This window comes from Sarcophilus harrisii, chromosome 4, assembly GCF_902635505.1.
Source record: "Sarcophilus harrisii chromosome 4, mSarHar1.11, whole genome shotgun sequence".
Lineage (NCBI taxonomy): Eukaryota > Metazoa > Chordata > Mammalia > Dasyuromorphia > Dasyuridae > Sarcophilus > Sarcophilus harrisii.
The window spans coordinates 278604614-278616373 of NC_045429.1; the positions used below are offsets into that span (position 1 = coordinate 278604614).

General features: G+C 46.5%; 1 protein-coding gene across 2 annotated transcripts; it reads right to left on the reverse strand.

Moving 5' to 3' along the window:
* Positions 1 to 2143: 2143 nt before the first annotated feature.
* Positions 2144 to 7807, reverse strand: PIM1 (Pim-1 proto-oncogene, serine/threonine kinase). Of its 2 annotated transcripts, none has more exons than XM_031964947.1 (6): positions 7316 to 7807; positions 7082 to 7188; positions 6818 to 6868; positions 6333 to 6699; positions 4111 to 4287; positions 2144 to 3191 (listed from the first exon to the last, which is right to left on the reverse strand). In XM_031964947.1, exons 1-6 carry the CDS (start codon positions 7542 to 7544, stop codon positions 3034 to 3036), a joined length of 1089 nt encoding a protein of 362 aa, XP_031820807.1. In that variant the 5' UTR covers positions 7545 to 7807; the 3' UTR covers positions 2144 to 3033. The 2 variants fall into 2 exon arrangements, with proteins under 2 accessions (XP_031820807.1, XP_031820808.1); XM_031964948.1 differs by having other exon boundaries at positions 7463 to 7806.
* Between the last annotated feature and the right edge of the window lie 3953 nt (positions 7808 to 11760).

Sequence of the window (11760 nt, forward strand, 5' to 3'; positions counted from 1 at the left end):
CTACAGCAAAGCAACCAGTTGATTAACATTTATTAAGTGTCAGGTACTGTTTTTGGAGATTGACGAAAATGAGATTGTTCCTGTTTACATTCTGCTCAGGACACAAGGTACCTGTTCAGAGAAGCGAATAAAGGATAGAAACAAAATAAAAACAGTAATTAGGAGGGAATGAATAAAACAATTGGGGGAATCAGGAAAGGCCTCTAGAAAAAGGTGGCAGTTGAGCTGAGCCTAGAAGTTAAGAGCTAGTTCTGATATGGGGCTGTTGTTCATCCTTTGTTTACAGATCAGGAAAGGGATAGGCTTTGCATTAGGCATGAAACTGGGAAGCAAGAGCTGGTAGGTGGGTCAGTTTGGCTAGAATATAGTGGACTGAAGGGGAGTCACGGTTAAATTGTATGGAACTAGAATTAGGTGCCATATTGTTGAGCTTTAAATGCTAAGCCATCTTGTATTTTTTTCTAAAAGTAACGGAGAACGCCAGTATTAGATCTTTGCTTTCAGACTATCAACATGGCCACTGAATGAGGTGGCTAGTGCCTCAATGACTAGATCTTTGGACTTGAAAATGGATCAGGTGGACATCAAAGGTAGAAACTTGCCCTGTAAAGACAGCCATCACCCCAGAATTACTAGCCTTCCCAGCATGCACCCTCCACTGAATCCACTACACTACATGGCTGCCTACCCCACTGTTACGCATTGAAAAGACAAGCAGGTCAAATGGATTTTTTTAAAAGCCTTGAGGTGAATGAGTGCCCCCAAATACCTCCCACCTGAAGGTGTGAATCTATTCCATCACCTAGAACAGAGAACATGTCCCTCTGGGAGACAGGAAAAAGGGAGAACTTCTGAAAACCGACCCCTTTGAGAAGCTCCAAGACTCCTGAACCCAAAGGACCAAGAAACTAGGGAAGAAGTGGTACAGAATCCCAAATTAATTCTTCCTCTCCCAAAACCACATTAAGGAGCAGAGTTGCTGGACAGTAACCCAAGGTTTCAGATCAACAAAATCTATAATAAAAAAGGGGGAGATATGAATCTCAGGACATGCTGGGCTGGATCCCTAAGCAACCTAACAAGAGGGTGTCTAGAACAAGGGGTAAGTTAGGGAACATCCTAAATCCTTTTTAAGATCTCTGATCTGACAATACACACAATGTGTGGTTTAAATGAGCTCATGAATTTTGTCAAACTCCCATCTAACCTACCAGGAGTGATAAACCACTCTGGATTAAGTTTTTACTCTCTGGAAACAATCCCCAAAGGGGTAGAGAGTAGAGCATAGCTGCCATTGCGCCTTCTCATCACCTTCAGTCCCACTGTCTTCCCTTTGCCCAGCTGCCAAGATCCTACTGCGTTTCAAAATAAATGTTTAAATTAAGTTTGCTCATCTGTGTGTAGAAACATCCTTCAGTCCTAGGAACTAGTCCAGCATCACTCAATGAACTGTTTGGGTACAGAATGGTTCAATGGTGAGAGCCACAGGTTAAGACAAAAGGATTTTTATTTAAAAACAGCATGTATAAAAAAAAAAAATAAGATCTTCTTTAATCCCCCTGTACAGTATTACACTTGATAAAACCAGCAGGCTACGTGCTGTTTTCAAACAGCCCCAGAATCTGGAAGGCGAGCACGCGCACACACACCACATACACCACCATCCAGAAGGGTTATATACACAAAGCAAAATGCCCCTCCCCCATTACCCATGGAAACTAGACACATGTGTGCAGGTGAGGGGAACAAAGGCAGTCCGTCCAGAAGCTGCAGACAGCTGTCTGGCCCAGGTCCTGCGACTCCATGCAGCGCCGAGGCACAGACAGAGCAAGGACTGGCGGCCCCCCCCTTCCCGTCCCCCACACATACACACCAATCCCCACCCCGAGAAGGTCCCCAAGTTGGAGGAGAGAAAAGGAGGAAAAGAAAACCAGGACGGGCAGCTGTGGAAAGCTGGGGGGGAGGGGGGAAGGTAGGGAGAGAAAAGGGGGTGACAAGCTGGGAACCAAATAAATAAATAAATAAATACATAACATTGACCTCCAGGTTAGGATGCGTTTTTTTTTTTAAACAAAGAGGGAGAAAGAGAGAGAGAGGGGAAAAAAAAGAAATAACTTAAAAAGGCAAAAATTCAACAAAAAAATTCCAAACAACTACAATCTTTTTTACACTAATGTGCCAAATGTACACACACATTTACAGTTTTTTCTTTTCCTGCTGAGTTGCATTGTCTGTGCGTTTTTTTTTTTTTTTTTTCTCTTGAGGTCTTGGCTTTGAAACATTTAAGTTAACAACCAAGGAGGAAGACCAGTTCTAAAGTTTTCCTACAGGAGGCAGAAATTGGGCAGGTGAGGTGGCTCAGTGTTTGGCCCACAGCTTCTTCCATGGCACCTTTCTTACGGATTGAGAAGGGAGGGGGGGAATTTGGGGAGGTGAAAAAGAGAGAAGAGGGAACCCAACCCAAGCAGATTTTTTTTTGGAGAAGCAGCAGGTAGAGGGCAAATTCCAGTATTTCTCCCAGCATAGCCGGAGTCACCACAGAAGGCACTCTGAAGAGTTGGAAGGGGCGACAGTGACGAAATACAATGTTATTCAATTCAGTCCTATCCTATTTTCCCCTCCTTTCCAACCCTTCCCCCCACCCCCACCCTTTTTTTCCTCCAACCCTCCCAGCATTCAGTAGAACTCTATAGGTTAGGAAATCAGTCTCAGCCCAGGGCTGAAGCCTCCAGGTTTCTGTAGTGTTGGGAAACACTAGTAACCTGAGGAAAGTGGTAAGGGGAAAATCCTTAGAAGTTGAGGCCCAGGCCACCTGGGACGGAGTTGTTTCTCCTAGTTAGGAGGCAGCCTCCAGGGAGCTTGGGTCTGGAATGAGCTATGAATTGTTGTTCCTGTAACAAGCAAGGCCCTGCTTGATTCCAAGAGTCATTGGTACTTGGGAAGTGGGAGAAGGGAGGAAGCTTCCCCTGCCTCTCTGCCCCTTGAACATCAGTGAGGAGGTGGAGGGGTGGGGAGGAGCCTGAAGAGAGGCTATTATTTGCTGGACTCTGGCATCAGGCTGTGTAGGTGGATCTCTGCCGTCTCCTGGGGCATGAGCACATCTTGCATCCATGGATGGCTCTGGATCTCTTCAAAGGATGGTCGATCTGATGGTCTCAGAGCCAAGCACCACTTAATGAGATGCTGACATTCTGCATAAGGCAAAGGAGACAGGTGGTGATTAATAGGAGGAGTGACAACTTGGCTTAGCAATGCAGTCTGCCCAGCTTTGTTATAAGAGGACAGGTATAAAAAGCCAAATCTGGGTGTGGTGACCCCTTCAGCTCTACTGAGGCTCCCCTTACTGGAAGATCAACCCTGTTTGTTCTTTACTTAAAAGGTATTAATTAATACCTGCATCCTTCAGATAGATGCCTTAGTGGGGGAAGGGGGAAAGAAGCATCTTTCCTTAATCATTTCCAAATTTTTATTGGTATTGTTAATCAAAAGATCATGTAGCCCACAATTCCACTCCCACCAGAAACAGAAAGAACTTAAGATAAAATGAAATTAGTCATTCATGGCAGAAATATTACTATATTATAAACAGTTAATAATTTCAAAAGACCAACTGGACCACTTTTAAAGAATCTATAACTGCCTTTAAGTTCCTTTATTCCAGCACTGTATCAAGAATAAAAAATATTAGGCCTATATTTAAATATAAGAACTTAAAACTTTCAAGTAATCTAGGGTGTTGCTTGTTTTTTTTTAATAAGATGACTCACTCGTGCTAATGAACAAACCACATGGTTTTAGTTACAAAAGAAAGCAAAATAGACTAGTTTTTTCCTGGGTCCAGGTATGAAGTATGAATCACCAGTCTAGTGCTACACCATCCCTGAGGTCGTAGGCCTGTTTTCAATCATCTATACATGGAGTTAGACAATATACACAGGCAGGATGCAGGTGCTGATTTGTCTAGAGAGCCATTTATACTAGATTCCCCCAGTTTAAAAGGCAACAAATTTTTTTTAATACCCATCCACAGATAAGATATATATCTATGTGTTTGTATATGTGTATATATTGTCTAAACAAAGTTGGATTTTCCCCTTATTTTTCAGTTACCTGAAGAGATTCTTTGCCTGAAGAACACCTGGCCCCGGATTATTTCCTCATCATGTTCAAAGGGAATATCGCCACAGACCATATCATACAACAAGATCCCCAGGGACCACACTGCTGCAGACCTGCCATGGTATCGGTGGTAACGGATCCACTCTGGTGGGCTGTACACCCGGGTGCCTACAAAGACACCATGGAAAATCAGTAGGGGGAAAAATGCTATTCAAAGAGAAATAAGAATGGTACACATAGTTGCTCTAACCCAAACATTTCATACCAGATACTGTGGGTGCTAAGTGTTTGTTAAGGATTAATAAGAGTAGGTGGTTCATGGTATTTCCCGGATGTCTAACAATAAACTGAAGTTCTTTAAAAATTTGCTGAATTTGGAACTTACTTTTTTTTTTTTTAAATAAATACTACAAATAATTAAAAAAAAAAACACTAAGACTTTTTTAAAGTTCCTTTCCTCTCTGGCACCACATCAAGAACTGAAAACATGTATTTAAACATAAGAATTTAAACTTTCAAATAATTTAGGATGTTATATTATTTCATATTTCAATATTTTTTTTAAAAAAATCTTGTATTGAAGGAGAAATAAAACCTTTTTGTAGACAGGGAAACTGAGGCTCAGAAAGGTTACATAATTTGACCAGAGAATTGGTAAATTCCGGGCCTAAATTCCTCTTGGGGTAAAACTAGATTTGGGCTAGATATCTCTAAAGCCCCTCTTTCCAATCTAAGTGGCAAGATTTCCACTCCTGGAAGGGGAGACCACCCATAAAAATCGTGGTAAGGAAATCAGACCTATTTACAACCCAACTATTCCTAAAACTAAATGCAAACGTTGCCAAGACTCGACTCTCACCCAAATTGGTACACTTCCATGACATCAGAAATTGGGTTCCTATGCCCTTGTAAATGCTTTTATGCCCAGAGCATGTGCTTAAGCTAAGCCCACGCCCTCTTCTGTTACCTCCTCCTCCTCTCCTCCCCAGGCAGGAAGAGTAGGCTGAGGTCAGAGCTGTAGGGCCGGTTTCTAGGCCACGTGATTCCTGTTTACAAACTTTGGATAGTAAAAAAAAAAAAAAAAGAAAAAAGAAAAAAAAAAGCACACCCCAGCTTCTTGCTCACCAGGGGGCAGCAGAGGCTTGGAAAGGTGGGAGGGTCCTGCCAGCCATTAACTGTGAAATACAAAAAATGCAGCCCAGGCCCAGCATCTTCCAAGGGCAAATAAACACAAACCGCAAGACCGAGTCACAGGTTTTGAAAGTCAGCAGTTTGTTAGCTTAAGCCTCTCAGATCATTACCCACCCTCCTATTCTTTGATGTCAAGTGTGTAGGGAAGCTCCCACATTCTTCCCTGCTGCAGAAAGGACCAGCCCCAAAACCCCTCCCCTTACCCTAATGCCTCTATTTGGCACGGAGAGGGGAGAGTTGTAAGATCAAGTGAGAAGGGGTGGAGGCGGGGGTAAGAATGAACTCATTTTAAAATCTACAGATCTTATTTCACAACATTCATCCCTGGACCGAAAAACAAAAACAAACTGCCGCCTTTACCAGCAAAATGAATAATTTAGTGAAATGACAAGAGAACAGTTTCTCCTTCCAGATTGACTCTACTAAATCAAAAGGAAAAATAAAGGGAGACCACCCACAAGAAACTACCAATAAGTTCCTCTTTTCGAATGCTCTTCTCTTTCCCTAGGCACTCGTCCTTAACACCCCTCAATGTTTGGGAAACTGGGTCAGGATTTTAAAATCTGGGCTATGACAAGTCAGGTTTGGTTGAACTCTGTCTCTTATCCACAGAAAAGAGACTTGAGACCCAGTGGACTGGAAAGGTTAGGGGAGGAACATCACTACTGAGATTCTTGCTGGAAACATTACAGGTTCAACAGAGGTAAAACTCACTCCTTTCTGATAGCTTGCAAAGCCCTTACGGCTAAATTGGTTGGTCTTCCATTAAGCACACAGGAGAACTACAAAGGTTTGGATATCTTTTTTTTTCACCCTACCCCCTAGAGCAGCTCCTTAAGCAGCCACAGCCCGATTTCTTTCAACTAGGCAAGATGACCTTTGGAAAAAGGTCGAGGAGAAAAGCCGCAAAGAAGGCCCCTCTGAATGGGGACAGTTCCAGGTCAGAAGAATGCTGCTGTATTTAGCCAGCACCTGCTTTTTTCCCCCCAGTGTCCCTAAGAGACCAAGGGGTTTCCACTCACCATCAAAGTCAGTGTAGACTGTGTCCTTAAGCAATGCCCCGGATCCGAAGTCAATCAGCTTGAGCTCCCCTCGGTTCAGGTCGATGAGAATATTTTCATCCTTGATGTCTCGGTGCAACACCCCGCAACTGTGGCAATGTCTGACAGCCTCCAGCACCTGCCAAAAGAAGCTTCGGGCCAGCTCCTCCTGCAGGGCTCCCCTTTCCGTAATAAAGTCAAAGAGATCCTGGACTGGATCCGGACGCTCTAGCACCAGGATGAAGCTGTCGGGCCTCTCGAACCAGTCCAGAAGTCGGATGACCCCAGGAAACCCCGAGCTCACTTTCTTCAAAAGGAGGATTTCCATGGGCACTCGGTTACCATTGGGCTGCGGGAAGATTCACGAGTTAGGAGAGGTGGGGCGGGAACTAGGGGAAGCACACGGATAGAGACGCGCTCGTTTGCCCCCCACCAAAACAAAAATATACCGGGTCCCAGGCACTTACCAACTCCCCCCAGTCTGAGATCCTATCTCGGTCCACGTGCTTGATAGCCACCTGCAAAGCCCCCAAAGAGAAGGGACCTTAGGTTACCGCCAAACCCACTCCCCCAGACCTTCCCTCGCCAAAGAGTTCTCTCCACGTCTCCCGCAACCCCCACCGCGCCGCCCCCGCCCCGAGCCAAGGGTTTCGGGGAAACCCAGGACTAGGCAGGGTTTGGGGGGCAAGAGTTAAGGAGAGGGCTCCCCGGCGTTTTCAGAACCCACTTACCGGTGCGCCATCTGCTATCCGGGTGCCCGAGTAGACAGACCCAAAGCCACCGCTGCCGAGCAGCGGGCCCACCTGGTACTGCTTCTCCAGGGGCTCTTTTTCTTTCCCTTCGGAGGAAGAAGCACCGTCAGAGACTATTTGAAGCTGCTCCCTACCCACCCACCCATCCATCCATCCGTCAGCCCGTTCGTCCATCAATCCTTCCATCTCTCTATCCATCAGTCTCTATATCACCTTTTCTCTCCCAATCCTTCCTCTCCCTAAGTGTCCTTCTCCTCGCCGGTTCTGCCGGCGTGCATGCTCCGCTTTCTACCGTCTTCCCTTCCCCGTCGGTTCGGTCCAGTCCGGGTCCCCGCCCTCCACGCCGGGGAGGGTCCTCACCGGGAGGCAGCTTGGCCGAATGCAGCTCCACGCAGGGCCCGGAGCACAGGTGAGCCAGAGAGTTGATCTTGGACAGGAGCATCCCCGGGTACAGGGGTGACAAGACGATGGACTGGACGCTACCGGGGCTGGGCGGAGGGTGGGGAAGCTGGCGGGGATTGGGGTGGGGGCGCTGCCGGGGCGGTTGCTTGGCGGGATCAGTGTGCCGCAGCAGAGCCCGCGGCGCTGCGGTGCAGAGCTCGTCGCTGCAGAAGGCTACCCGTTCCTGCTGCTGCAGCTGCTCCTGCGGCGGCGGCTGCTGCTCCTGCTGCTGCGGCTCCTCCTGCGGCTGTTCGGGCTGCTGCTGCTGCTGCTGCTGCCGCCGCCGCCGCCGCTGCTGCTGCCGCCGCCGCCGCCGCTGCTGCTGCCGCCGCCGCCGCCACTGCTGCTGCTGCCGCTGCTGCTGCCGCCGCCGTCGCCTCAGCCTGTGTAGTCGCCGCCGCGGTTCCCGATGTTTCTTAGACTTCTTCCGCCGTCGCCGCCGCCGCCGCCGCCACCGCCGCTTCTGCCGCCGCCGCCGCCGCCGCCGCAGACGCCCGGCTCGCCCGGCAGCCAGGAGTAAAGGGGGCGTAGCGCGCGGAAGGGGGGGGGGCGCGCTGGCAGGCGGGCGAGCGGGCGGGGCTTCTCCGGGAGGCTGGGCGGGGTGGGCGGGGGCGGGGCGCCCGGCTGCCGAGTCGGTGGTGGGAAGAAAAGGGGGGTGGGGAAAGCAGCTGGGAAGGAGAATTCCCCACCGCACCGCCGGCACGACCAAACCCCGCCCCCGCAAGGCTGCCCCCAGCCAACCAGAGCCCAGCGGATCTGCATAAAGCAAATGCCCCGCCCCCAAGGGCCCCCTCCCCCCTACCGTCAGAATGGCAGCTACGCCGCCTCGACGTGGCGGGAAGGAAAAGGCGCCAAAATGGAGGGGGAGGGGCGAGAGAAGTGCGGGCTCAGAGAGGAGGAGGCGGGAGCAGGGTGCAGGGCCACGGGGAGGAAGGATGGGGAGGGGCTTATCAATTCAAACCCAAACAATAACAAAAGCCATCAAAGGAAGCCCGAGGTCTGCCCACCTCTCTCAGTCTCAGTCTCTCTCTCTCTCTGCTTCCTTCCCTACCTCCCCTTTTCTCTGTCCCTTCCCTCCCCTTCTCCCCCTTTCCCTCTCTGCCTTCTCCCTCTTTCCCTCTCTTCCTTCTCCCTCTTTCTCCGGCTCTTTTCCATCTTTGCCTCCTTCTCTTTATGCAATAGAGCCTTGGGGTCAGACTTTTACAATGGACCAAGTTCGGTGCCGATTACATCTACCAGTCGGGATGGCAGTGGATGGAGAATGGGAGAACAGGGGGGCTGGGTGTAAATCGAGCAGGGTGGTCGGGGGAGTGTCGTGCGCGTGTGCGTGTGACCTCCTTGCCTGCTCTGGCTGGTTTCAGTGGACGAGGGGTTTGCTCCACATGATCCTGTATTTGAAGGGCAAGCGCCCGGTGGTGCGGGTGAGGGGGCGGAGGGTGACATTGCAGGGCTGCAGGGCCGTGAGTCATGAAAGGAGTGAGGATGTCTCATAGGTCTTTGGAACAAAAGTGGGTTTAGAACTCCCTAAACCAAGGAGAAAAGGTTATTTATCCATCAGAATGATTTCAGCTTTTCAGAAAAGGTGACATTTAAATACTTTTTACCATTAAGAAGAACAACGATGACCAAGATACCCGTCATCCCCGCTTCCATTCTAAACGCCGTTCACACGGGGTTCTGTGCGGGGCGTGGTGGGAGTGGGATATCGCGCTTATCCGAAATAGAGTCCTAGCCTTGGGGATTTGAATCTTCTGATTTCATTCACATTTTTCACCTCCCTCCCCCACCCTGGCCACACCCAGCTTTGTTGCTACTACAGAGCTCATCTCTAGCCTTCTCCCGCACTACCTTCCAGATTGTTTGCAAACTGCTAACAAAGTGCAAAACGAGCGTTTGAATTTTCACTTTCTTTTGATTTTTCCTCCTTCATATAAGAGGATGTTTTACCATGAAATGGACTGAGTTAAGATTACCGGTCGAGCGCCAGTGAAAAATTAGCACTTCAATTAGGGCTCCACGAGTCCGAAACTGAATTCAGTAAGCGTGCCTCCGCCCGAAACCCTCCCACAAACTGCTACTGTAGAAGGAATCGTCCCTGACTCACCTTTCTCCCTTTATTCCTTCTCCCCACCCGCATGCAGTCAGTTTTCTAACCTTGTCGTTTCTATCTGCACACTATCCCTCAGTTTCCTCCATTATCCTTACATAGAACTACCCTTTGCTTCTTGGCAGTGCCACTGTAAGGGCCATCTAATTCGATCCTCTACTTCCAGACTTGTCTTTCTCCATTCCATCCTTCACACTGCTGTCTTAGTAAGGTACTTAGCTTGACCAAGTTTCCCCATAACTTTCTTCCAAAGTCTTCCGTAGCTCCCTGCTGCCTCCAAGATAAAATACAAATTTCTCCGTCTGGCAGGGATTAGAGATTGGCTTAAGAGTCCTCCAAAATCCGGCTCCCACCTACGTTTCTGGATTTATTTCATATTATTCCCTTTATAACCTCATGTGAGTATGATCTGCATCTCCATCTGCAACTCCTGTGCTTGGAATGCACTTCTCTCCCTGACTCTTTCTAGAATCCCAGGTTTCCTTCAAAAATTCAGTCCCTGTTCCCAAATTAATTCACCCCTTTCGAAGTTTCTTTGTACGTTTATATATGGGCGCAAGTGCCGGATCCCTTCTGTATAATGTAAGCTTCTTCAGGATAGGAACTGTTTTGTTTTTGTATGCCCCAAATGTGATTAAATTTTCACTTTTTCTTGAGTTCCTCTTTCATGTACATTGCACATAGTATATACTTAAAAAATTATTATGACTAATATGAAAATTTGTTTTAAATGATTATACATGGATAACCTATACCAGATTGTTTGCTGTCTTGGGGAAGGGGGAGGTAAGGAGGAAAAAACTGTAAACTCAAAAATCTTACAAAAACGAATTTTGAAAACTATCTTTACATGTAACTGGAAAAACAAAATACTGTTGAATTTTTTTTTTTAATTGTTGTTGAGAATACAACTGCTTATTTTAAATTCTCCATGCTTAGGTTGCTGTTACTTGAAAAGAAAAATAGAGAAGTGTATTCTGGATGATGTATATGGTTTTATACACCCACTGTCAACTATAACATTTATATATTTTGCTAAAAAACTTAGCTCTTTGCTTTAGAAAGAACTAGTGTTATTTGTATAGCACATATTTGTTAGTCAATTTCCTTTCATTTTCTTTGTGTGCTGTGGCTTAATTAATTAATAACTCATATTTGTATAGTTTCCTCAAAATAATTCTTTGATTTAAGTACAACAAATATTATCCAACTAAACTCTGAGAGCTTCTAATTTGCCTATTGTCACCCAAATAGTTATTGTGTGAAATAGGATTTTAAAATTTGGGTCTTTTGAGTACCAATCTGTCCCTTTATCCATTACACTGGTGCTGACATCTAATGCTTGATAACTAGACAGTGAGACATAGTTTGCCCCAACATTCATTGCTTTTGTACATATTATTAAAATGGATGATGAATGCTCTAAAAAAAACTAACCTAAACTCTTTAACCACCTCATTTCTGAGGAACCTTGACCTCTGGGACTATCATTCCAAACTAAACTGAACTAAAATCCTATTATATCCCCGAAGGTGCTTTACATTTTTCAACTTCATCTCTTCTTCTAACCAAATACTGTTATGGTTAAGTTGTGTCTGACTTTATAACCCCTGGGCCATAGGTTTTCTTGGCAAGATACTGGAGTGATTTGCTATTTCCTTTTCCTGTGGATTAAGGCAAACAAAGGTTAAGTGTCTTTTCCGGGAGCATACAGCTAATAAGTATCCAAGGCTGAATTTGAACTTGAGTCCTCCTGATTCCAGTCCCACTCTATCCAAAGATCCAACTATTTACCTGGACCAAATGCTACCCATCCTTAAAAAAGAATGGGTAAGCTCTGAGAGCTCCTCCACAGATTTTTATCCCAATGGGATTGCCATTAACTCTCTTACTGTCTATTTCAGAGCTACTTAAACTTTTCCCACTTGGAACCCCTTTTTTCCCCCAAGACATTTTTATGATTCTGGATATATAGGGATACAAAATATGTATACAAATCAAACATTTACTGATAATAAATCATACTTTTGTGACTAATACATTTAGTTTCAAGACCTCATATGGGGTTGCATACCCAGAGTTTAAGAAAGGTGAGGTCTATTTTATGTAT